The following is a 27,959-nucleotide window of genomic DNA, read 5'->3' as shown; positions in this document are numbered from 1 at the left end:
ATTTAACCAAGTCGTCAGGCTCCATGTCTGACCTATATTATTATTTCTTTACAAGTAAAGCATATTTTTAAATTTAGTGTTTTTGGCTTGACAGTTATTGGTCTGGCTGTGAAGTGGTGCCTTGTATGGTCTATCAGTAGACGGTTCTGGCCATTATTAGTGATTGCTGGTGAAATCCATTGCTCCTGTAGAAAAAGTGAAGCTCTCTGTGGACAGCTTGCATTCTCACATGTACTGGAAGCATCAACTTACAATACATAACTTTCAGGAAAAAAGAAGGTGGCTTTTTGGATGAATGGAGTTGAAAGAGATAAAATAACAAATCTTGACACATCACCGGGCATAGCTCAAATTCAAGAACCTTTAAAATAAAATGCATCAAAAGAGAAACAACAGAAATTTCTAACCATACATAAAAAAGGACAAAAACAAGAAGTCAAATCTCCATACCCGCTTCACAGGACTTCTACATCAATCTAGAAATGCATTTTGTAACCAAAGCAGACTCACTGGATTCTTACCTTACAATCCTGAGGAACAACAGTTTCCCTAATATGCATCCAAAAACAGCCACAGCAAAAAAACAATCTCCATCTATATCATCCTTTCAAGAAATTATAACCTCAGAAATTAAATGGTGTCTTGGCGCTCTTACCCTGTAGAACCCAGAGGAGAGACAAAAGAAACCTGGGAGAATGCAACATTTAGTCAGCTCTCAAGAAAACCAACTACTGTCCGACTGCCAAGCAGGTCTCTGGCCAGGAAGAGGGACTGAATCTGCCATAATCACAATTTGGGATGACATAAAAACACAGTCAACAAAATTGCAGTACCTGCATTTCTACTACTTTATTTTAGCAGCTTTCGTCACTACACCATGAAACCATAACATTTGAGTCGAAGAATTTCAGACTACATGGAATCACTCTTATTTAGAATCCCTGCTACTTAAGCAAAAGGTCTAAGGCGATTCATATACGACCCTTTTTCCTCAAATCCTTACTTCGTAAAAAGTTTTCACCCTGCCTCTATTTTTCAACATACACATGAAAGTACAGTTAGACCTTATCAACAGTATTGAACTCATCTGCTACAACTATGTGGATGACACACAGATAATTCTCAAATTGAAAAACCCTTAAGGACCAAGGAAAATCAAAACTAAACAACTACCTCATAGCCGTAAATCAATTGATGACATGGAATCCCTTCTAAATAAATGCTTCAAAAACTGCAATACTGGCCCGTGCTGAAATTTCTATGTTTCATCTTTCTAGCCAGATGAACTCAGATCTCCACCAAAAATAGTATGAAATCTTGGAATTATCTTCTATGCTATAGTTTTCATGAATACTCAAGTGGACAAAATCTCTCAATCAACTTTCTGCACAATGAAAACACTTAGGCCCTGATTTGTACTTTTTGACGCAAACCTGCATTAGTGCAGGTTTGCGTCAAAAAGTATACCGCCGGCTAGTGCCATTCCTGGACGCCAGCCAGGTGTCATATTTAAGGAATTATGCTAGCTAGCGGTAAGGCCCGATTAGCATAAAAATAAATGGTGCTAACCGGGTGGGTGAGGCGTAGGGGAAACAGGAGGTTGTGCGTCAAAGAATGGCACTAGTCAGGTTAGAGTCCGAAAAATTACTCTAACCTGACTAGCGTCATTTTTTTGACACACCACCCCCATTGACATGACTCCTGTCTTAGTAAAGACAAGAGTCATGCTCTCCAGCCCAATGGCCATGCCCAGGGGACTTGTGCCCCCTGGGCATGGCCATTGGGCACAGTGCCATGTAGGGGGGCCCAAGTTAGGCCCCCCATGGCAATTCTAAAAAAAATCAAAAAACCTACCTGGACTTACCTGGGATGGGTCCCCCCATCCTTAGGTGTCCTACAGGTGTGGGTGGGGTGGATGTAGGGTCCCTGGGTGCAGGGAAGGGCACCTGTGGGCTGTGTCCACGGTCTCTGACCATGGAAATTGGCCCACAGGTCCCCTAACGCCTGCCCTGACCCAGGCGTTAAATAATGGTGCTAAGCAGGCTTAGCACCATTATTTAAGGCCCTTCTCCTCCTGTGCATGATTTTTGCATGGGAGAATAAATAAGGCGCAAGGGCCTTAGAGTCATTTTTTGCCCGGGAACGCCTACCTCGCATCTCACTGATGCAAGGTAGTTTTCCGCAGGCAAAAAATGACTTTAACTCCAATATTTTGACGCTAGATGGGTCTAGCGTCAAAATATAAATATGGAGTTAGGTTTGCGCCAGATTTGCGTAAAAAAAAAATACGCAAATCCGGCACAGAGTATAAATATGGACCTAACTCTGTAACACATTTCTGCAAAATAAACATAACTCTCCACATAAATCACAAACTCTCCTTCTGTGTAACAAGTCCTTGTAATCTAGCAATATGCAACCTCTTCTAGCCTATCTACTCAGCGCACTTTCTATTTGCAGGAATTACCACTAATGATCACACCTAAGTTCTATGAATCCAATCTTCCAAAAAGAAACTGGAGGAAGTGCATGGAACAGTTTCTTAAGAGCACAAGGCTAATCTCAACAATCAACAATAATAACCACTAACCTTGTATTCTGGATTTCACAGATGTCTCATCTGCGATAGTATGCACAAAATACATCCAATTAAAAAACAATACAGTACAAAGGCAACTGCTCTTGGTTTCAGTGAATTTCACATAGTATGTTTGGTTGTCTCACACGTGTGCCTTTGCATGACTGTTACATGTCACTGTCGTAATTGCAGGTAAAGGGGCACAATAAGAAGCAGACAGACATTTGTTTTGGAGGTCATCTAAGGCAATTGTTGCCAATAGCACAGGAACAAATTAAGTATGTCACGCAGACCGCACTATTCCTGCCTCTGCCCCTATTTTTGGGGCGGGGTGCATAGATAGAAAAATTATCTTGTAGTTTGATATTGCAGACAACCATACTTGTTTCTCCAAATCTCCTCCAGTTTCAACTTTCCTCTCTTCGATGTGCTTGAACAAACCGCTTAGAATGCTTTGTAAAGAGTCACCTTGAAATTGTGTTTATTAAATAAAGGCCATGTTACAAAACTCAACCATATTGTATAGGCTGAGGGCACTTAACACTAGACGGACACGTGGGTAATAGTTAAACGGTCCCAACCAGCCAAAAGTGCTGAGATTTTGCCCAAACCCACAATGTCCAGCAGTGGTCAATAAGAATAGTAAACATGTGTGCGAATTCCTGTGGATATGGTAACTACAGCACTCTCTTGTGTCCCTTGCAGGGCACCATACCTTGGCCACTCTTTCCTACTCATTCATCTCCGACTCTACCTTAATGCATGGAGACATGGGCTGTTCTCAAGCTAAGATGTGCATCCCAACCTCCTTAAAATAATTTACAATTTTTGGGGTCACCGGGTTACTTTTCATTCTGCAAAATAATAAATACATATCATTGTCTAAGGAGGTTCTCTGGAAGGCGAGAATGGGCCCGTCAGCAATGTACCTGGAATGGGGTGTATAAGTATAACGCTATGAAAAATTGCATTCATAGCCAGGAGTGCTGAAACAGTTCCCTGCTGGAGTTGCTGAGGTAAAACTTTAGAGGGTTCCTCAAATAAAAAGCTGCTGTTACTGAAGGAGCGAGTGTAGCAAATGGGCCAAATATTTTAAGTGGGGAGGGTGTGCTTCTGGGAGGGAAGCAGGCGGATGAGATGGCAGCCTCAAACATTTTATTGACCGGTGATTCAAGGATGCACAGTAATACAATATTCTTGAATAAATTAATGAAGTTAGTCAATTTGAACTAAACAAAATGTGATATTTAAAACAGACAAGTAATATCTGAGTGGCCAGGGGCGTAACAAAGGTCACAGTACACTATGCACGGGTGGCAGGCCCCTGACTGATTCTAGGGGTAATGGCGGGCCCTACAAGTACTTTGCGGGGGGGGGCTTTAAGGTTCGTAAATCCACTGTGAGTGGTTTTACCCATAGGTGCACAAAATGTTAAATTACATGTGTACTTGTTTGCTTTCTCACCATACCCTACAATTAAAAGGCTCAAATGAGTAATTTTTAATCATTTACATTTTTAAAAAGGAGCTATTTTTGCATTGATACTTTTTATGTGGCACATTTTCATCCCCCATAAGATTCAATCACAAGAGCGACAAAGGTTTGTTAGCAAACGACATCTCTTCGAGGCCATATAATGTAAACTAAAACATACAGGACCAGAGAATGAGCAGTGGTTTGTTTAAAGCTGTTCTTTAGGCTCTTCTCCATTGTCGCTGACCTTTCACTGTGTTTGAATAATCGGCCAATGCTGTGTGAAACGAAAAGTAATTCTAAGGCCCAGTTGTTTTTCATTACCTTTCTGATCTGCCTCCAGGCCTGGGACTGCTGCAGAACCACCCGCACTCCTAGTTTCAGCATCCGTGTTCACAGGACAGAGGATGCCTAATGGAGAACTCTGAGCTCGATCACCAAACTACAGTATCTCTAGCCTTTACTCATAGACTTCTGCAGATGGAAATCCACAACATGCACCGCCTTATTCCTGATTGGGATAGTTCTGGAACCCACAAGAAGGGGAAATGGAGAAGCAGGCTGGGTCCTGTGTAGTGCTTTGGGGTCTCAGACACTCGCCTCTTCTGAAGGTGATCAACAAAGAGAATACTGTGAGTCAATGAATCATTGGCTATTGAAGGAGCACCATACATTCCCTATAGCAGCAACCATTTCCACCTCAAGACAGAACATTTAATCCTTTGCATCAGTGTGATCTAGCGGGGAACCCCAGATACAAATGAAGCAGATGTCATCTCCACCTTCTTGCAGGTTTGTTTTTGTTGTCATCCTGTACAGGCACTTCACGGTGCTTTGCGAGGGTGTAGAGTGCCAGCTATTCTTCCCCTGCACGTTCACTGCAGTTGAGCTTTATCCCACAGAAACTAGACATAAAAAGAGATGATCAGATGTGGCATGACCTGGAAGCATATTTCACATTAGCAAGACGAAGGGAGACCATGTACATGATAAATGCAACCATCTATTACAACACGCGATGTGACATTTTTAAAAAAAAGACAACAAAAAAAAACGTACAGTACGTCGCCGTCACACTGTCCTCTACTGCCGCCTGCTTGTCCTCCTTTCCTGTAAGAGGCTCCCCAGCAATCCTGGCGCTGCTTACTTGTAAGCAGAGCCAGGATTGGTCTGACACAACCCTGGGGCCTGTGCACTTTATCCAATATGGCTGTGTACACAGCCGGGCTGGAGAAACTTAAGTGAGCATGTGTGTTTGGACGGCCGTCTTAGGCCGTCCAAACACAAATGCGCACTTAGTGCACACAAGTCCTCATTCCCCCTCCCACCTCCTGAGGCCCACACCCGCCCCTCCCTGCTGGCTGAGCCGGCAGCAGAAAAATAAAACGATATTCAAATATCGTTGTATTTTTCTGCTGCTGGCTCTTAGCCAGTGGGACAACGCTCCTCCACTACAGTAGTCCCGGGGCTCATAGCTTTTTTTTTTTTTACATATAAAACAATTGTGTTGATACCTCAGCAATCCATATAATTCCACTCAAGAGATTAAGAATCCTCAAGAAATATGTTTCTATAATATCAAATATTTGAAAAATCCATCCTTGTCATCAGACTGTTGATACATGATGGTATGGGTAAGAAAAATGTCCCCAATGCATTTCAGGCCCATCAGATCCTTTGACAGGGGGAAAGTATAGTGAATGAATGAACACAAACGTAGTTAGTAGTAGACATATGCTTGCAGACCTTTTTGCAGTCCGCACATATTTGTATACTACAAGTTTCGTTTGTTGCTCCTGTTTGTTGCAGTGCAATGATATGTTGTGAAATGTGTTCATTCATTCACCATATGTTCCCCCTGGCAAATTACCTGATGGCCCCGAAATGGATTTAGGACATTTTTCTTACTCGTACTGTAAAAGCAGTCTAATGACTTGGATGAACGGTTCAAATATTTGATATTATAAAATCGTAATGCATTTTTGAGGATTTTTAATCTCTAATGCTGAATTAAGAATCATCAGGAGTAACCCCACCACCTCCTGGAAACTAGTTCCTGCCAGGAAGGGCTAGACCTCCAAGAGAAGGGAGTTCTTAATGAATGGTTACTGTGTAGGTTCAGGGATCCAGATTAATAAATTTACCTCAAGGATAAATCCAAAGGCACCGGAGGTAATATTAAAAAAAGACTGTGGAATAATAATGAACACTATGGGCCTGATTACGATTCCGGCGGGCGGCGGAGGCCGCCCGCCAGAATTCCGCCCTCCATAATACCGCTCCGTGGTCAGAAGACCGCGGAGGGTATTATGAGTTTTTCCCTGGGCTGGCGGGCGGTCTCCAAAAGACCGCCCGCCAGCCCAGGGAAAAACTCCCTTCCCAAGAGGATGCCGGCTCGTAATAGAGCCGGCGGAGAGGGAAGGTGCGACGGGTGCTGTTGCACCCGTCGCGTATTTCACTGTCTGCAAGGCAGACAGTGAAATACATTTTGGGGCCCTCTTACGGGGGCCCCTGCAGTGCCCATGCCGTTGGCATGGGCACTGCAGGGGCCCCCAGGGGCCCGCGACTCCCCCTCCCGCCATCCGGTTCCCGGCGGGAGAACCGCCAGGAACTGGATGGCGGGAGGGGGAGTCGGAATCCCCAAGCCGGCGCAGCAAGCTGCGCCGGCTTGGAGGATTCCTTGGGGGCAGCGGGAAACCGGTGGGAGACCGCCGGTTTCCCTTCTCTGACCGCGGCTAAGCCGCCGCGGTCAGAATGCCCCGCGGGTCACCGCCGGCCTGTCGGCGGTGCCACCGCGTCCCGCGGCCCTGGCGGAAGTAATCCGCCAGGGTCGTAATGACCACCTATTTCTCATACATCCTCATCTTACGCCAACATGTTTCAGTCATTCAGAATGCCTTATGGGTCAAAGGCCTTCTGCAGGGCGGTGATTGATCATTAAACAGTTAGCATGTATATTCATGCATACGGGGGTCTAATGGGTGTAGCTTTCATACGCCAGTTGGTTGCAAGAACAAAAATCACACTACCCTTTCTAAGGGCAAAAATGTCTTCACGGTTCCGACAAAAGAGGAACTGTCATCTCTCATTTTTCAAGAGATAGTGCCAGCTGTTTAGTCTACTTCGCCCCCTCTGTTGCGACTACAAAGGCATTACCTGGGATAATTTTATTATTCGGGATCCCTGAAACTATTCAGTAACCATTTATTAAGAACTCCTTCTGAAGGTTGAGTTCGTCCTTCCAGTATATACTTACCAGGATGGCTTAAGGTTGTCTATGATTAAGCATGCCACAAACGAGTGGGTGAGGTTCCTCAGCCAGAAATTCTGGAACCTATGAACTCTAATGAGTGATATACATATTAAAATTTGGTTGTCACATTATGTGTAATATACTTCCTGCCACTCATCCCACCACCATCAGTGCCCTCCCTCCCTCCTTGGCCAAAGCCACACTCTCATTGAGAACAGAGAGCTGGCGGCCCGCTGACAGTGACTAAATCAGTGCTACATATTCTAACTGTCAACGTGGGACTAGAAAATGTGGTGATTGGTGCAGACAGCACAACACCTGCGTTCTCCCACCTCCCTGGAATCTGTGAAGACCAAGGACTTGAGGTAGAAATCAAGTGGAGACTGCCAAGCGCAATTCCGCTGCATCACTTAAGACCCAGGCGAAGAGGAGAAACACAAAGGATGCACTCACTTCCTGTAGTGATGCCGTAAGAGTGAGAAACATCTTGTTTCCGCCTATTACATCATGACACTGAAGAACCAGAATTTGATGCAGATATTCATACTAATGGCTTCAAACAGAAGACACAGGTAACAGAATGAATTGCTAGTGTTGGTTTCACAGGTATATCCACAGCAGAGAGCACCAGTCCCACAAATGTACCCCAGGGGTACTTACCACAGGGGGCGTAGCAGTCACATTTGCAGACCTTGCACTGCACAAACCATCTGGTCCAGTCTGACTCAGCAGTCACACATCTGTCAATCCGCAGACATCCCTCACCTAGGGGGTCTCCAACATAGGACTTGTTGGTGCAGTTAGAGGTGCAGCCCATTCCAAAATCACGCTCATTCATTTCCAGCCGCCCACTTAGACAGATTCCTGCGGTGGACAAAACAGGTAGCCAATCTTCAATAACACTGTTTAGGAGAAATTGTATCACAGAATATCCTAATAAGAACCCTGCACAACCTTCCAAGATGTATACAGAATCAAAGTTATTTGTCTGGATGTTCTAAAATGATGGATTGGGGCTCTGTCAAACAGGAGGCTCGGAGTGGGATCAGGCGGGGCAATAATGAACAAAACGCAAGTCTTACTCTTTTATTTGCTGTCTTTGCGCTATATAAAACCAAAAAGTAAATATTATATAGACTTGGGAGTTGTATACAACAGAACACTTGCACTATACAGTATCTCCTTCTCACCCGCTCTACATGACACCATTAAACACAGAAAGCTACCTCCCCCCTCATCAGCCCGCTTTATATAACCCTATGTGTCAGGGCAGCAGGGTGGGCAGTGATCTGTACAACCCCACTTGTTGAAATATGCCAACCTTTCCTACACCCCTAAACATCTGGCCAGGAGAAGGGAAAGGAAGCAATGGTTTTTGCTCATCAGTCGATCCATTCTCAATGAACAAGGTAAAATTGTGATAACATGGCCTACCAGTCATGAAACGGAATGCTAGTGCAGATCATCTTGTAGAATTTTTCTAAAAGTTACAAGGTTTGCAGACAACATTTTAGCAGCTGATATAAACATAACATTGTGCGCACTCCAAAGACGAAAGCAGAGCACTGAGTTGATGTTACTCAATCTTTCTGAAAAAAAACTCCTACTAAGGCTACAAATTTGAAAACCGGTGAAAGAAGATGCACAAATTACATAGAAATCAAACCAGAGAAATGAAGGGCCAGGAAGATGTGGGAGCATGCGTAAAGTTATGTTGGTAGTTGGTGAAGTGCTTCACCTCCAATGAGAATTGTCCAATTTAAAGGTGGTGTTGTCGTCAATGAGTACATTAAAAGCTGAACACAACTATTTGGGAGAGAGCTGGGGTGCAGAGCCAATACTCACTCAGACAGGAGGGTTTGGGAGACCAGTGTCCATCAGCCAGACAGGTACTGACAGCATCCCCTAGCAACAGGAAGCCCGGTCGGCACTCGTACCTCACCACAGAGCCAACCCACCAGTCACTGCCATGTACAACTGAGTTAAAGTCAGACTCCGGTTGGCCACAATTCACTGTGGATTAAAAAGGAAAACAGAAGCATTAGCAGCACAGCATAATTGCAGAATTCCTAGGTTTCTTCATTTTTGGTGGTCTATAGGACCCGATATGAGCACAAAGGCCTAAAGGCAAGAAAGTGGACGGTGGAAATCAGTGAAATGAACAAGGTGGTAGAAGGATAGTTCTAAGCAGTACGGACCAGGACATCTCTACAAAATGGGACACAAGCCTTCAAAATGGGAAGCGGGGACTGAGGGCAACAAGTATCTAAAACAATGGTTCTTACTCTTTTGGCTTTTGTGGACCCCCACTCAATCAGTACTGGAACCCGGGGCCCCCTACTGAGTCGTTATTGGCAGGTGGGGACCCATCACTGGGTAATATCTGGAAGGAAGAGGTCCTGGCCTAAACCTTTTTCGATATTTTGAACGGCAAAACGATACATAAAAATTACAGAAACAAGCATTCATCAAACAAATATGCAAAAGATTAAATATTAGTTCACAAACAAATATAAAAAAAATCTACATTTTAATTTTGATGGGAGGGCGAGAGTTGTTCTAAATTCAATTGAGGCCACCCATCGTCCATGCTGTATTTTGTTTGAACTGCTCCCATTAATTAATTTTAGGGTTCTAAACGAATTTATAGCCTCCAATTTCAAAATCCTCCACATTTACAGAATGTTTTAAAATTGTCAGTTGTACATTTGCTGCTTTATTTATAAACACTTTAATAATCTGTTAATATTATTTAATTTTATAAGCAGCTGTGGACCATCTGAGTAGGATTTGTGGACCCCCAATTTCCCCTGACCTCATGTTTACCTCTTATCTAGAAGACTTACATAGTTTACTGTTCAGGACTCAGGGAACGAGCAAGGAAACAGCAGGTAGGCCATAAAAGAGGGGTTTTCCATAGCTGATCAATTAAAGGTGATCACGGAGAAGAGGCTGGCACTTTCCCACCATAGGGCGAACAGCATCACTAAACAAGCATTGGCAAAGCCAAAGGTTTTGCGTGTGTCAGAGCTACTGGCTTTGCCAATGTCTTTTGGCAATATTGTACAGCAGCGTTGAGAAGAGTGGAGTGGCACGGCACTGAGTGGTATGGAGTGGCGTAGAGTGGAGTGGTATAGATTGGCATGGAATGGAGTGGCCGACAGTGGAGTGAAGAAGAGTAAAGTAGAGTGGACTGACGTAGAGAACAGTGGCATAGAATATCGTGGTGTAGAGTAGAGTGGCATAGAGTGCAATGGCGTAGAGAGGTGCAGAGAAGAGTAGTGGTGTATAGTGCCCTGGCGTAGAGTGCAGTGACGTAGAGTAGAGTGGTGCAGAGTACACTGCTGCAGAGTAGTGAGCAGTGGCCTAGAGTAGAGGGTAGGGGTGGTATGATGGGGAAAGAAGCAACATGGAAGGGTGGGTGGGTGGGAGAGAACTGAAACTACCTGGACAAGGATATGGGAAATTGACTAAAAACACAAGCACTCATATGGAGCATTTGAACACAAAAAGCAGCTCCACAAACAGCATCCGTGGACACAAGTACTTAGTCCATGCTCTGGGACGGTGGGGCAAACGCAAAAGAGGACATGTTGCCCGCACCATGTGATAAACTGGAGCAAAGCATTTGAAAGCAACACTGAAGCTAACAAATGGTGAGCTATGAGCAGACTGTAAGCCCACTGTATGTACACAAAGTCTTGCAGAGATGGCACATGACTTGTCTAGTCAAAACCTAAAGAGACAAGCTATGGAGCAGTGACAAGAGAAACTGACGGGGTGGAACAGGCAATCTTTGGGTAAAAAAAATAGAAAAAACCAAGACAGCTGTTGAGGGATGGACACAGTTGCACAAGGACAAGGTTTCTGAGAAAAATGAGACGCAGGGGATTCAACCTATTAACTAAACGCCCCAAAGCATTAGTAGTGGACATCTTAAGTATCCAATAGCCCCAGAGATTTGGCTATGTATGAATGTGCTAATGCCTACTATGGGCACTCTCTGACTGTGGCAAGGACCATACCATACCTCTGCAAAAAACCTTATATCCAAATAAGCAGCAGCTTCCATCCCCGCACCGGTCCCTCCGCAGCTCACGATCAAGACCTCGGCATTGGCCCAAACAGATGGGGGTTGTCCCAGCCCAGTAGGTGTCAGAGAATCCTGGAGACCATCAGGAGAGGAGACAAATAAGTACGATCCATAGACAGTTCATTATTATTTTGTATATGTTTAATATATTACAGCACTAGATGTAGGCACTCTTTATTCCGTTGATCACCAATCTCCTTTAACACCAATCCATGGAACCATTCTGCAACCTCTGAACTAATCCAACACCTTGGAAAAACACAGTGTGAAAAGCAAATACCCACACGAGGACAAAAACAAATACCCGGAGAAGTGAAAGAAAACATCAATGACGCTTTTACATGTAAAGGCAACCATCCACATGAGAAAGACAATCACACTCCACAGGAACACGCTGATACACTTTTTTATCAAACAGCAATAGCCCAAAGGAATATAAAAGCAAATACACACGCTCACCCCATGCTTGTCATCTTTAGGGGGAGACCAAGATATAATTGCTCATAAAGAGAAATAATTCACAGGAAAAAAGCTCAGATGTGCCCGTCGAAATAAAACACCCACAGAAGGAAGTCCTCTATGCACTTGTTCAACTCTGGACAATCACCTATAGGGAAAAGATTCAGATACACAAACCTATCCAAAGAATCACCGTCAGGACAGAATAAGCTACGGTAACCGATTCAAAGCAAAGACTAATTCACTTCCAGTACCAGAAGAATCTCCCTTCAATTAAAGACTCTTGGGAAAAACGTATCCTTGCAAAGAACAATCACACACAGGAGGAAGACTTTGATTTGATTTAATCTTTATTTGATTATAAGCATATTATCATAAAAGAGCAAGCATAAAACTATATTAAATGCAATACAAATACATAAAACAACATTAAGAACATGATTATTCCATATTGCTACACACTTTGTAATTCAGCCATCTACCACGTAGGTGGCTGTGCACAAAAATAAAGTCATAATAATTAAAGTGCTCCAATGCAGTACCTATACAATAAAATGAGCATTCGGACTTGAAAGAGAGCTGGAAATCAATGGACTTGCGCCCGGCAAGGCATTTTTTAAGAGCGCTCTCAACAGAGTAACACGTGGAATAGTAAGGCAGCATATGGAGAAAATAACGTGCAGGCTTATACTGATAAAAACCACAGGTTTTAGAATTAGTACTAGGTATTTACAATTAAACAATTGATAATATTTACAGAAAAATAAAAAAATGTTCCATAGTTTGGGGCAGGGGGGATTCATCGCATGGGCAAAGTAAAATGCACTTATAATCAAACTGCCCTATCAGGAAGCTAAGATGGCATCTAACTGTCTACATGCAACATTTGGTCAAAGTTGCCCTCTCCCAGGGGGCATGAGCCTGAGGTGGGCGGCCGGTTGGACAGCGTGGAGTGGCCTGGGACCGAGTGCTGTGGGCACTGCCAGCAAGAGTCCCTCGCCCTGCTGGCTGGAGATCATGGGAGACGAGGGAGAGATTGGTGGCAGCACATGGCCTGCATTGAACGCTCCGGCTACCCCACGTACAGCACAGCTAAAAGCTGAGGAGCGCCTGGGCACCAAACCCATTATTTCTTTGGATGCACATGGATGTGGGGCCCCATGTGGAACTATGTGCATGTTGTCTTCGGGGGACGTTTTGATGCTGGTTGGTGTCCCTCTTATCGCCCCTCTTACTGGAGGCCCATACGGATTCCGCTCTCGGCTGTGCTGCATGACTTACACATGACCGCTTGTGATCCATGATACACGCGACCCAATGGGCTGGGCTGTTGACCGATCCGCGGGCCTTCTAACCCGGACAGTCCTGGTCGCCAATGCTGCAATATTTGGCCAGTCGCTGCATGGTATCCGGGGGCTGTCACCGACCTGATGTTCTTGGCACTCCCAGGGTATGTCCCTCCTAGTACTGCGGTGGCGTTTGCTATACTGCAACTTTTATTACTCAAATAGTGCCACTGCCTCATCTGTGACCTTGCGGGGTACAGTGCGTGGCCACTGATACGGAAATGGTGCGTGGAGACCCCAAACAACGAAAGCTTCCCTTTGAGAAACCTTCATCAGAAATGACTACTATGGCTCTGCTGCCTGAATGGGGTGCTGCTGGCGGCTCAGCAAAACTGGGAATGCCTGGCAGAGTTGACATCAAGGTGGAGCTCCGGGCGGTGTTCCGTGCAATTGACACCCTTTTTTTTTACACCCTAACCGCCAAAATAGATGGCATGGGAGATCGTCTTGACAGACACCAAAACCTACTGCAGTATGCTGAGGAACGCATATCGGGACTGGAGGATGGGACCACAAACACTGTGAAGAGGCTGGAAAATTTGGTGGCCAGGCTACGCACAATAGCGATTAAGAACGAAGACCTAGAGGTCACAGAAACAACTTGCATATCGCCTGGATCGCGGAAACTACAAACGCCGGCAGGAAGGACCTCTTTCTGGAAGGCCTGCTTGCGGATCTTCGGTGCTGCCAAAATTTCACCACAACGTTTGTTGTTGAGAGGATGCACCGTTCACTGGGTTGACCTCCTGCGCCTGAGGAACAGGCGCAGCTCATTATAGTGCGATTACTCTATTACAGAGACCGCAACATGGCAGTCTGCCTCGCCAGGGAGAAGGGGCCCCTCGATTATCAGGGTTGTCTCTCTCTTCCCCGACTATACCCCTGCTGTCCAAGATGTCCAGAGGAAATTTACGGATGCGAAAAGGGCACTCTAAAAACTGGGCCTACGTTATGGCATGCTCTACCCGGCCAGATTACGGGTGGATGTGCATGGTAAACCATGGTATTTCGACAATCCAGCTGATGCCATGACTTCCTGCAAGCACTACCACAGGCAGGGCACTGCATCCCAGGCTTCTGCCACCGGAGATGAAGCATCTATCATGGATCCTTCTTCCTTCTGCCAGCAGGTACCTCTTTCCTCCAGAATGAAAGGCCTGCCTCTGCTTGCGGGATTGTATTCTATGGCTCTGCAATGCATATCTGTCGACTAGCAAAACCATCTTGTGGTCTGTTGATTGAGATATTTGAAATCAGGCAGCTTAATACTTATGTCCGCTCACTGTTCCAATATGCTGCTGAATTAATCTTTCAGTTTTTGTTCTGCGGGGTTAATTCGCCCTTGCGTTGTCACGCCCACATGGTCGATACCAAAGTTATTACTGCCCCGTTGGGGGTGTTACGCAGTGTGGAATTATGGGATTCACTTGGCTGTTCCTCACCAGGTGTGGGTGGGGGGAGGGGGTTGTTTCTTGTCTGTGGGTTTGAGAACATGACTGCATATTTACTATTGCAATGCTTCCTATTTTTACTGACTTGCCAACTATCACGCCACAACATACTATGTCAATGACAGGCATCATATGTCTGCAGAGGTTACCTCCATATATTGGAACATACGAGGCCTTAATAACCCTCGTAAGGGAAAGCAGGCGCTGCAATATCTGACCAGGCACAGGGTGCAAGTTGCCTTTTTTCAAGAAACATGTTTACCTGCAGCTCCACACATACATTAGCTTCCACATAGGGCTCGCCCCGCTACTAAGCCATCTACAGCACATACTCTCGGGGGTATACATCCTGATACACAAGAGCCTCCCCTTTGTGAGCTCCTGCTCCTATTCAGAAGGGAAGGGTAGATTTCTCATGATCACAGGTACGCTTGCGGGCTCATTAATGTTTATGCACCAAACACTGACTCACCTGACTTCTTTCAGGATTTACAAGCCCACATAGATTGCTTTGAAGTGGATCATGTACTCTTGAGGGGCGACTTTAATATGGTGCTAGATCTCTCGATGGACACCACTGCCACAGTCCCTACCACGAAGCCGCGTTCCCACCAACTTCTGCACACTACCTGCAAAACATATTCCTTACATGACGCATGGTGCCGCCATAACACTGACACAAGGGCCTACACGTTTCATTTGGCATCCCACGGTACCTGGACACGCATAAATTACTGGCTCCTGATTAGTCCAACTGTTGTATAGATAATCCAGGAACAGGTAGATTTTTATATATTTTATTCCGAGCAAAGAAATACATCCAGCTTGTACCGCTTCCAACGTAATCTGTTTCTCGTTCCACCCCCACATTCTTTTTTCCAACTCTCCCACGTATTTACATTCTAATTCCATATTCCTTAAAGAGACCGGGAAAGAAATACAGAATAAAACACATTTTCGCCCTTAACAAAATAAACACAACAGAATAAAAGCCCTATCAATAATGATAGAGATATATACCAAGAATAAAGAGTAATAGCATAGATACCTATACATAATCAACTAACTGTGAAGATCTCTGTCTGATGCGCCGATCGAACTTCACTCTTGATGCAATGGAATCATCTCCTACCCCATCATCCATACCACTCCTTCCATTGCTTGCACTGTTCTCCCAATCTCTATTACACACAGCATCATCGGTTACAACAACACCTCCTTCTTCATCAACCACATCGCTGGCACCATCCTCAAACACATCCGCGCAAATGGGTTCAACAGACTTCTCATTCATCATGGACCACAAACCCGTTGGATCTGATTCACCATCATGCTCAGGGGGACACTTTGCCAGTCTGTTAACATTCCAAACTTTGCCATCCCGAGTAACCACCTTCTTATTGAAGACCTTAACAACCTTCATGGCTCTACCAAACTTAGGCATGTCTTTTCTTATAAATCCTGGCCTCCTTACCCTGACCCAATCACCCACAAGAAATGTAGGTTCTCTCCCCTTCCACTTCCTATCATATGATTCCTTGCTCTTTTCCTGTTTATTCAACACGTAATTTTTAACTTTCTCAATATCAAACACACTATCACTATTATCACTCATCTTTTTGAACCACCAAGGACAAAGTTTAGACACAGGATCTCTACCCCTTAATAATCTAAATGGACTAATGCCTTTGGTACTATGCGGAGTAATACAGTAATACCACAATTTTTCTCTTACTTTTTCCTTCCAAACTCCCCCAAAACTCCGTGCCCAACCAATACAATCTTTAAATACGCGATTAAACCTCTCCACTTGACCATTCTCTTGCGGTTCATATAAAGAGGTGGTCACATGTTTGATGTTGCAGTACTTAAGGACCCTTTGCACTTCTTTCAAAACTAATTGAACCCCATTATCAGTTACTAGAGTCTTAGGATAACCTTCCTTCGCGAATATCTCCTTAAGGAATTCAATAACCACACCCGAGGTCACGTGCAGTACTAACTTTACTTCAGGCCACTTGGAATGGTAATCAACAAGCACCAAAGCAAACATTGCTTCATGAGGTAGAAAAGAGAAAGGACCAGAAATGTCTAACCCTAGCTTTTGCCATGGGGAATCTGGCCATGGTACAGGACGCAAAGGTGCAGGCACAGTCTTCAGCATCTTTTCAGCATTAATACATACACTACCCTCCCTAACTGTCCTCTCTGCCATCTTATCCATGCCAGGCCACCAAAAAGAGGTACGTATCAATTTTTTCATGGACGACATTCCTGGGTGACCAAGATGGGCCAAACTTAAAACCGTCGAACGCATGCCGACGGGTGGAATACATTTTCCCTTCTTAAACAAGAGTTCATTCTCAATTTCCAACTCCTTTCTTATCTTAAAGAAGGGAGCCACTTCCTCTAATATTCCTTCCTTCCTTGGCCAACCCAATTTCACAAAAGATTTTACTTGTTGTAACACAGAGTCCTCTTGATCTTTCTCAAACCACTCCTTCGCCTCCACAGATTTAAACTCATTGGCTACAAATTCAGATACCACGGAAACAATATCCAAATCCCTGGATTCACCTCTATCAGGCGTGTCTGGCGTTTCTTGAGGTAAATGCGACAAACAATCTGCTACAGAATTGCTTTTACCAGGCACATACTCAACTTCAAAAGAATACTCCTGCAATCTCGACACCAACCTAGCAATCCGAGCAGTTGCATTCCAACCACCACCCGGGGATAAAATACCCACCAACGGCTTGTGATCAGTGCGAAGAACAAACCGTGAACCCCATAAGTAGTTGCGAAAGTGCTCAATAGGCCAAACACATGCGAGCAACTCCTTCTCGATAACTGCATATCTCCTCTCTTCATCATTCAAAGTGCGAGAAGCAAAAGTAACATTCCATTCATCCTTTCCAATTCTTTGTGACAAGACACCCCCAATACCATACATACTGGCATCTACTGTCACCATACACCGAGCTTTGACATTGAAAGGTCTGAGGGTAGGTGCACACGCAATTTCTTTTTTTATAGACTCAAATGCACGTTCCTGCCTATCCAATCACACAAACTCTACATTTTTACAGGGTAACTCCATTAAAGGTTCCATTTTAGTCGCAAAATTCTCAATAAACTTGCTGTAGTATTCACATAACCCAGCAAAGGACAAAAGTTTCTCACGATTATCACGCTTAGGTGCATCTACTATTGCTTTAACCAGATATATTTTGGGTACTACCCCGTTGCCTGAGATGGTGGTGTGCCCCAGATACTCGACAGATTCTGCAAAAAAACGACATTTCTTAAATTTAAGAGTTAGTCCATTCCTATCGAATACCTTGCACACCCTTTCAAGATGGTCTCTGTGTTCTTGTTCATCTTTATATCAAAACATTATCTTGAAAACACTTAACAAACTTGTCCATATCTTTGAACATCATAAACATTGCCCTCTGGAATATAGATGCTGCTGATGCTAATCCGAACGGCATACGTTTAAATTGGTACAGTCCTTGTGGAGTGATGAATGCCGTGAGATGACGAGAGTCTTCTGTGAGTTCTATCTGGTGGTACGCCGACCTCAGATCCAACGTAGAGAATATTTTTGCTCCTTCAAGCATGCTAACCACTTCATTAATATTTGGTAGGGGGTGGCAATTAACTATAATATTAGCATTCAGGGCCCACAGGTCAACACACAATCTCAACAATTTGTCTGGTTTACGAGCTAAAACAATGGGAGAAACCCATTCAGATGACTCCACCTCCTCAATAACACCTTCTTTCACCAATTCATCCAAATTACTTCTCAACTCCTCTCGTATACCAATAGGAACATTTCTCAATTTTTGCGCAACAGGTTTAGCACACTGTTTAAGCTTAATCCTATGGCTGTAATTTTTTTATTTCCCTAGTTTTTCAGAAAATACTTTAGGAAATTTTGATGTAATCCAACAGGACTTTTCCCCAACATTCACTAGCATAACTGGTTCAATCGCCCTGGGATTCCCTCCATCCCAGGACATTAACCCCTTTCTCTGCAACATATACCTTGATCACAGCAATACGTTCTTTAAACCACATAGAAGTCTCTATATATCCAAGAATATTGATTGCTGTAACGTCAAACCCTTCAGCCACTATGTCTGAAGAGGTTAAGCTAGATACTTCCCACAGTGACTTAAACTTTGCCAGAAAATAATCATATGTAATGATCATCCAAGGAGAACCAGAATCCGCCATGAGTTCCAGTTCACAACCATCAACCACTATAGTACACTTAGGCTGTTTCACAATTTTTTTAGTTTTGTCAAGGATAGCATTTTTGACAGAAAGTACCACCCCCTTTTCTCTCTCATCCTGTACAAACAAGATTTTCTTCCTATCATTACCATCAACACTTTTAATGTCCTTACACACTCTGGCAAAATGTCCAGACTTTCCACATTTGTTGCATTCTTTACCAATCGCAGGGCAATGTGTAGAATTTGCAATATGACTCAAACTCCCACACCTATAGCATGACATTCTATCAGTTTTTTTACTCCTATCCTCTGTTTTGTTTCCTGAATTACCCTTCAACGTGGATCTACTGTAACTAATACTATTCCCCACAGCTCCAACGGCATCCCAATTAGATGAGCTGTTCTTTTCAGCTTCTTGTACTGTCCTCATCCATTTTTCCGATTGCTCCAGTGCTTTGGCCATATTTATTACTTCCTGTAACTTCGGATCCCCCATCACCCATAATTGTTCCTGAATCCTTTTGCTCCTCACATGAACAATGATCTGATCCCTGATCATCTCATCCGTGATGGGTCCAAAATTACAGTGCATAGACAGACTGCGTAAACTGGTAAAAACATTCGTCAAATGCTTCACCTTCCTGTTGAGTTCTAGTATAAAATTTAAATCTGTTCAATGCAAGGCTTGTGGTTGGCTTAAATCTTTTCTCAAGTTTGCACAATGCATCATTGAATACGTCAATTTCTTCATCCTGAACCATTACTTGTGGTAGTGTCCTAAAAATAAGCTGCCCTTCTGAGCCTAAACAATGTAATAAAATGTTCTTCTTTCTCTCTTGAGACATTCCATCCTCATCAATCACTTTGAGGTAAGTTAAAAATTCTTCCTTCCACCTAGACCAAGGAATGGGAGGGTCTCCTTTTAATTGTAAAAATTTTGCAGGGGGCTCAAATTGCATATTGATAAATGTATTACTTTGTATTATTATGTAAATTCTCTTTTTTTTTGTGAACAAAATAAATAGTTCGAGAGTAAATTGAACTGTCTATAAATAAATAGTAGGTTTTTCTTTTTTTTTATGTCTAACTCTTCTTTCTTCTTAAGTTAATAGAAACAGCCTATTAAAAAGTACAGCCCTTCCAAATGTCTACAATAGTATGGATTTTCAGTTGCCAAGCAACCATAACAAGCTTGGTTAAAGGATCTCGATTACCCAGTTTTCCAAAATTACACACGCGAGTGTTTTCGACGCTGGTTGTTAAACAACCTGAAATAAAGACGGCGAGCGTTTTATGAAACGCGCTCGCGCAATGTAGCATCTTTGGTTGCTAGGCAACCCCAACAGTTACAGTTCCCGTTGCGTTGTAAATAAAAATTTAAAAAATAACATGACGGCAAACGTTTACTTGCCCTTATATAAAAGTAGGCACGTTTCCAAATTAGCGTCGTATGCTAATTAGATATCTTCCTCTTCAGACGTCTTTCTGTGAAAGGTCATCGACTCGCTGCGTTAGACAAAATAAAGGCTCCTCAGCAGTAATGGCACAGGAAATAACCGGAACAGGTTCTAAACCCTCGTCGCCAATTTCTGTTGTATAGGTAATCCAGGAACAGGTAGATTTTTATATATTTTATTCCGAGCAAAGAAATACATCCAACTTGTACCGCTTCCCATGTAATCTGACTCTCGTTCCACCCCCACATTCTTTTTTTCAACTCTCCCACGTATTTACATTCTAATTCCATATTCCTTAAAGAGACCGGGAAAGAAATACAGAATACAACACCAACTACTCAACTGGTCGCCTCCATTAAGCACCTCCCCCGTCTGTTATCTGACCTTTAACCGGTATTGCTCATACTTACCATTCCTGTGCAGGGGGGGTGTTGTGCGGTCCTGGTGTTTCCCTGATCTGGCGGTCCTGGTGTTTCCCTGATCTGGCATTGCATGATGCAGTCTTCAGGTCGGAGCTAAGGGAGGCCATGGTCAAGTACTTCAGGCTCAATGATGGCTCTATCGGCATGCATGCGATTTTGTGGGATGCGTTCAAGGTGTATACTAGGGGCATTTCCATTTCTAAGCACTCTGGAGTTCATCAGGCACAGCTGGCATTGATTGAGAGTGAGGCCTTGGAGTCTGATGCTGCCTCCTACCTTCACAACCATAAATTGCTTTGAGATGAGTTTCACGAGCTGGCAGAGAGAGAGAGGCATTCCATCTGGGAGAATATGCTAGGGCTCGCAGATATGGAGAGGGCCAGCGCCCCGGACGAACACTGTCCCGTTTACTCTGCCCATCGTACTTGTCTGCATACTTATTAGAGGTCAGGAGAGGGATGGCACGCATGCCGTGGGCTCCTTGGAGGTCCAATCAGAATTTTTTGACTACTTCTGACTCTACATGGCCCCACCCACCCCTTCGCACGAGGAGTTGCAGGCATATCTTGATGAGATTGCGATGGTGTGGTTAACCACTGCCCAACAACAGTTCCTCAATGAGCCTTTCACAGTAGACAAAATTATACAGGCCATGGATACTGTGGAGTGTACACTCGGGTATTTTACAAAGCGTATAAGGAACTTTTGGCACCACAGCTACAATCAGTTTATGCAAAGGCGGTCGACACTGGAGTGCTCCCGCCAACGTTGTGGGAGGCGGTCATCACTTTGCTGCCTAAGCCTGATAGGACCCGGTGGAATGCGGCTCTTACAGGCCTCTCTCTCTTTTCAACTTTGATAACAAAGTTCCAGCGAAGTTGATAGCCATTTGACTCTCACTTCTTTTAGACCAAATCATTTTCCCAGCTCAATCAGGCTTTGTATCACATCGATTCACTTCTCTTAACCTCCGCACGGTCTTTTCAGTGCTGAAGAGAGTGTCTCCTACAACCCTGGCAGCCATAGCACTGTAGGATGCGGAGAAGGCCTTCAACTCCCTTGCTTGGCCAATTCTTCAAGTCGCTCAGCGTAAGATCGGATTCCCGTGGGGCTATACAGCTTTGATTTCTCTTCTCTATTCGCAGTCCACTGCTACTATTTGGCTAAAGGGAACGTTACCCCCTTCCATCCCCGTTGAGCGGGGTACTCGTCTCTCACCTTTACTTTTTATAATAGCGATGGAACCCCTGGTGCGCCATATACAAGAGAAGAATATTCATGGAGGTTTACAATTTAACAGCGGTCCACTTCTCATATTGCTATATGAGGATGACATTTTTTTGTTTGCGCGTCACCCTGGAGATAACCTGAATCCAAATTTGGATGAAATAGTCCACTTTGGTGCATTCTCTGGGTTACACATTAACTGGGGGAAGTCGGAACTCTTTACCCTCACTGATTCTACTAATCCTCTCCATTCAGAATATCCATTAAAATGGTACAATGACTAGACAAAATATCTTGGCGTTCATATTCACAGGGATAAAGAAAAGATTCTAAGGCTTAATTATGGACCTGGGGTTGAAAGATCTGCACAGTTGGAACGCCCACTATCTATGGCGGGCCAAATATTTCTTATTAAAATGATAGTTTTTCCACAGTTTCTTTATCTATTAAAATGTTTCGATTCCATTTACTAACAACTTTTTGGATACTCTCAGCGGCTTGCTGACTCGGCTTGTCTGGGCTGACAGGCACCCCCGTATTCGGTGGGAAGTCCTCACTCTCCCATATGAGAGCAGCAGCTTCAGAGTGCCCCATATGAAGCTCTATTTCCTGGCAGCACAGTGTCACTTCTCCTATCACTGGTTTCATTCAGATGCGCGCATTCCTTCCACAATTCCAGAGGGGGACCTTGCTACCCCTATACCCTTGCATATGCTGTTACCCCGGGGAGATCCCTTGGACCCCAATGACGTCCAAACTTTATCCACTACCAACTGGGCATGGTGTAAACTTATACAAGTGCCACTGTATGATTTACTTTACTCTCCCGCACTGCCATTGCCAAAGAACCCATATTTTCCTATCTCACAGGAAGTACTGGAACAGCGCACACTGCAAAAATATATAATTCGCACACTTGGCGATGTTTTTCCAGATGAACATGTTTTCTTGTGCACGGAGGACTCACGTTTTGTTGGCGTCACCCATCTGGAACACTTTGTGCTCTGTCGTTTGCAGAGTGCTCTCCGTGCTCGCCTCCCTTCATGCCCACTAGCACCTGCAGACTTTTCTCCCCTCACGTTAGTTATCACAGCAGACACAGGAACGCATCTGGTTTCTAGGCTATATAAGGCGAGCATTGCTCTCTTACCCGTTGATGATGCAAAGCTTAGAGAGGCCTGGGAGTTGGACTTGGGTAGATCCCTTTCGCAGACGATATGGTTTGTTTGTTGCGCTCAGACCTGTTATGTGTCCTTTAATCACCGACAAAATCTGTTGCATTTTAAATTCTTGTGCAGAGCATATGTAACACCCCATGCTCTGGCCTGCATGGATCCTTCCCGATCCTGTTTGCCCTAAATGGCTTGCACCACTGGCTGACTTCCCGCATAGGACATGGACATGTCCCATCATTAGTACTTACTGGAGTGAAGTATTTGGTCTGCTATCAATAATATTGGGCACACATATTAATCCTGACCCACTGATGGCTCTACTGGGGTATGTGGGTGATCTTTCTAAAAGCCTGAGGCGTTATGCCGCTATTGCACTCTTGCTTGCCAAGAGAGAAGTTGAACTCCTTTGGGGAACCAAGAAGGCTGGATCGCAAGCCTCCTTCATTGTGACAGCACCAGTGAGATTTATGCATCTCTCCAACCCCCAGTGTCTCAACCATGTGATATTTGGCAGCCTCTTAGGGATTATTTAGGCTTCATTGACACTACTCTGTCCGGTTCCCCACATCACGCAGGAGCGGGTTGATATGAGACAATGAAATTGGTTGTTATTTAATGTGTCTACGTGACTTTGTATGCCTTTTTAGGACATTGTCTGCTGTCTGGCTCTTTACTGCCAAGGCCTCCGGAAGTAAATGCCTGCCGTCTTTTCTTTCCTTTTTGTTTTTGTTATGGTACATTGTACTCTAATCCTCATAGCATTGCTTGCTTCTTATTTATGACATTTCACTGACCTATTGCATTGCTGTATATTCTTGAAAATTATAACATTATTTAAAATAAAAAAATAATAAATGGTGCCCTTTCTCAAGTGTTGTTTACATATGAAAGATACGTCTCAACACCTGTAATGGTTCGAATGCTAACCAGCTCTCTCATAATGGGCTTCATGATCTCCCTGCCCTCTCTGCTAGCAACTACCCACCTCAGGTTAAGCTTACCAACTTCCCCTCTTGCGATGGCACGAGGTGTGGTAAACAAGTCTGGCCTTCCCAAGTCTTCCACTATTTACTTTATATAATTCAGTCATGGGATCCTTAGCCCAAGACCGCTTGTCAAGCAGTTGACTATAACTCATTGGTTTAAAGTTGCTTTCTGGGTACTGAATATAGAAACTCGGAGGAGAAGTGGGGCAAAGCCCACTAGATCAGTAACAGAGGCCAAGCCCAATTCTTCATGCCAAAAATACTAGGGCCTCCCAGGGCCTAAAGATAACAAGCTTCTGCAAAAACAGTTTTCCTCCGGCTGGAGACAAGTGCAGCCTTGAAAGCCCCATACTCCCACCCCTTACATTAACACAGGTAAACATTTCAGATTATACATTTCCAACAAGGGTAATACTGATATACTGCCTATTTTAGATGATACATCAAACAGGGCCAGAATGGCATGTTCCAAAATAAGAACCGTGAACACAAAAAGTATGAGGGGTGACAAGACCAGCTTGTGGTAGTACCACTATTGTTGTGATCCAGTCTCTTCAGGAATGGTTGTGAAAACCATTAATTTGGGACCTATGTTAGGGGTTCTCCTTACGGAATAGGTGGTCTCACACACATAATAGGGTCATGCTTCATCATTTGGCCACCTACCCCCACCCTGGTAGGACAGTGCCACCTCGGCGGACTCACCCTCGTGGTTAAATGAACCCAGAGTGAGTTCTTAGATTATATTTTTCGGATCACCAGTGTAAATCACACCTTTGATTGTGGTGTCTGCTGGTAAAACAAAAACAGGAGAGGGACACTTTTTGAGTTTAGGTCATTTACATATTAAAGAAACCAAAAAATTGGTGCCAAAACGCACTCCTAGTGAATGCCACAGAACAGGGTAAAGGGGGATGTACACTCCCCATCCATGCCATTCCAGACTGTTGCTGAAACCCCATAGTGTAATGTTCTTAAAATATCCATCAAAGTTTGTGGCATGCCCATCCAGATAAGGGTGAGCCTTAATTTAGAGAGATTCCATGAAGGATCCATGAAATCCATGAAGGAAAGGTAAAGAGAGTCCTTTTCTGGTAATGGAGTATTTTCCAACCGGTAGGCTAAGGTTAAGGCACTGTTCCCGGGGCCCCAGTCCCTCTACAAATCCATATTGCACCTTGCTAATGACACCATTCAGGTGGATCCCAGCCTCTATTCTCTGTAACATGATGTAGCTGACTACTTTAACCACTGAATCCAAGAGCGAAAGCAGCCTGTAGCAGCGCGGGTCCTGCCAATTGCCTTTCCTAAATATTGGGACAATAACAGTCTGCTGCCAAGAGGTATGGATCTCACAGGATACTGCAGCATTCAAAATGTTAGTAATTATTGGGCCCCACAAAGCAAAGGGAGACTAGCGCTTCCACAGACAATCGTCTACAGCAGGAAGACTCATGCTATATGAATGCAATCAAACAGTCACCCTTGGACAGAGACAGACAATGTATTCATGCATTCAAAGGTAAATTACCCTCAGCATACTGCGGCCCAGAGAGCCAATTCAGGATTTCGGATCCAAGGGACAAGATGAACACCTGAAGAGGACCTCAAATTGGGAGGATAAAATGATACATTTGGTGTAGCACTGCTTGTCTGCTCTCCACAACTCACATTTAGAACAAGGATCTCCCTAGATGGATGCTGGCAGTTTCTATAGAAGGAGAATGTATGAGATAGCACGCCATCCCAGGTTTTCCCAAAATGGTAAACAGTCTGAAGTCCTTGGCAGCAATGGGGTGAAGCCCAACTGCAGCGTTGAGTTTGTACATTTCCCTCTGGTCAAACCTAAGGGTCACTATGGCCACAGGAGTAGAGTGTTGGTCAGATCAGGCAGTGGGAAAAATCTTCAGGACAAGTAAGAAAACTCAAGATTCCAGAAAGATTTCCTGATGGAAAATTGGCATGCTAGTGAACTGTATTTACCAGCTCTCGCCCCCTGCAACACATTGTCCTACAGTAAACTCACTTGGAGAAAGGTAACTCACCTGCACTCATGTGGTGTGGATTCTGGCATTATAGTGTTTTAATTGTTCAAGTATATTGTATGCTGCGTGATGTTGAAAAAATGCTTAAAAGAAGAAAATAAAAGCTTAAAAGAAGGAAAAAAATGCTTATAAGAAGGTGGATCCCGTTTTATTAAGTGTTAGTACTAGGAAGAGCCACGTGGTATGTGTGTGGGCAGAGAGTCCTACTCACTGTGTGCAACTGTGCACATCCTGGTTTGGTGCCCCTACCCCAAAAAGGAATTAACAGAACGTTTATCTTGGTTCGAGGTCAGTTTGGGGCAAAAAGCAGACCTTTGCTCCAGGTCGATGATGTTATATGTTCCCGTTGTTAACTGTAGGAAATTATGGGCAAGTGCGCTTAGCACCCGATAGAAACACGTGCACTACAGTCATATTTTATCAATGGGCAGAGGGACTTACACTTAACACCCACGAGTTAATACCAAGAGATATGGGCATTACACTGGACACTTGTGGACACCAAGTGGAAGGAGGCTTTACACTGGGCACCTACCAAAACGAAGATTCGGGGAACATTAAATTGAATACCTACCGAGATACAGAGGCACAGGGCATTTGACTGAATGCCAAAATGCTGGGGTCATTGTAATGAACAGTTACATCGCGATAGAGTGAAACTATTAACCTTCCTTATACTCGCCTTTTCTCACTGAAATTGATGCATGTCCTTCTGCAGGCGCAAAACTTGCCCAACCTCCGCAATTTATTGGCACCAATTTTCAACAGATTTGCATTCAGTTGTATGCAGAATATCCCCACCGTGCACTGAGTTTTGCTGCGCGCCAGGATAGTCTCCTTAATTCGCGCGTTCATCCCCCTTCCTCTGATTTTATCCGGTGACCTTCGCTCCAATCCCCACGGCCCCCCTTAATGCTTGTACTCACCCGTGTATTCCTCATCAGCCAGAACTCGGGCCAGGACGAGCACCGTGAGGAGGGGCAACTGCATAGCGGCTCAAGGCCAAGGCCTGCCTAGTCTGTCCTCCGGGGGACCTAGGCCCGCTCCCTGGACACTGCGTCCCACGAGGGCCTCTTCCGTTCCAGCCAGCGTTCTTAGGGAGGTCACATCAAGGGTGATATTCCGCCCATAGAGGTGCATATACACACATGTACCGGATCGAGTTTAGCCGTCCAAAATGCAGTCTCTAGGCCCTCACCGCCACCACGAAGGCATCACTGCACACGACGTACAGCGCAGGCCCTTGAAGCAGATGATCCCAGGCGCGCCTTTTAATCCTCACCGTTAATCCTGCACACAAATTACCTCCGACGTTTAGCAGCAAAGATAACCCTCATTTAAGGGGATAGAAATCATTTTAAATTCAAGCTTCCATCGAAATGTATTCTCATACTCCTCAACTATGCATCAGACCCGAAATCCCCTTCCACGCAATTTCTAGCCCTGTAAAATTAAAATAGATTTGCAAGTGTATTAGGTAGGTTATGCCTATGTGACTAATATATATATATATATATATATATATATATACAGGGAGTGCAGAATTATTAGGCAAATGAGTATTTTGACCACATCATCCTCTTTATGCATGTTGTCTTACTCCAAGCTGTATAGGCTCGAAAGCCTACTACCAATTAAGCATATTAGGTGATGTGCATCTCTGTAATGAGAAGGGGTGTGGTCTAATGACATCAACACCCTATATCAGGTGTGCATAATTATTAGGCAACTTCCTTTCCTTTGGCAA

The 27,959-nt window shown here is 44.3% G+C and overlaps 1 protein-coding gene across 1 annotated transcript; it reads right to left on the bottom strand.

The window, feature by feature from the left end:
- Positions 1–27,424, bottom strand: LOC138285187 (sushi, von Willebrand factor type A, EGF and pentraxin domain-containing protein 1-like). Its single transcript, XM_069224827.1, has 5 exons — positions 27,139–27,424; positions 11,335–11,469; positions 9,150–9,317; positions 7,965–8,168; positions 1–4,956 (listed from the first exon to the last, which is right to left on the bottom strand). Exons 1-5 carry the CDS (start codon positions 27,200–27,202, stop codon positions 4,943–4,945), a joined length of 585 nt encoding a protein of 194 aa, XP_069080928.1. The 5' UTR covers positions 27,203–27,424; the 3' UTR covers positions 1–4,942.
- Positions 27,425–27,959: the final 535 nt, after the last annotated feature.

This window comes from Pleurodeles waltl, chromosome 3_1 (genome assembly GCF_031143425.1).
Source record: "Pleurodeles waltl isolate 20211129_DDA chromosome 3_1, aPleWal1.hap1.20221129, whole genome shotgun sequence".
Taxonomy (NCBI): Eukaryota; Metazoa; Chordata; class Amphibia; order Caudata; family Salamandridae; genus Pleurodeles; species Pleurodeles waltl.
The sequence above is the reverse complement of the archived record's forward strand: the minus strand, read 5'-3'. Positions and strand labels throughout refer to the sequence as shown.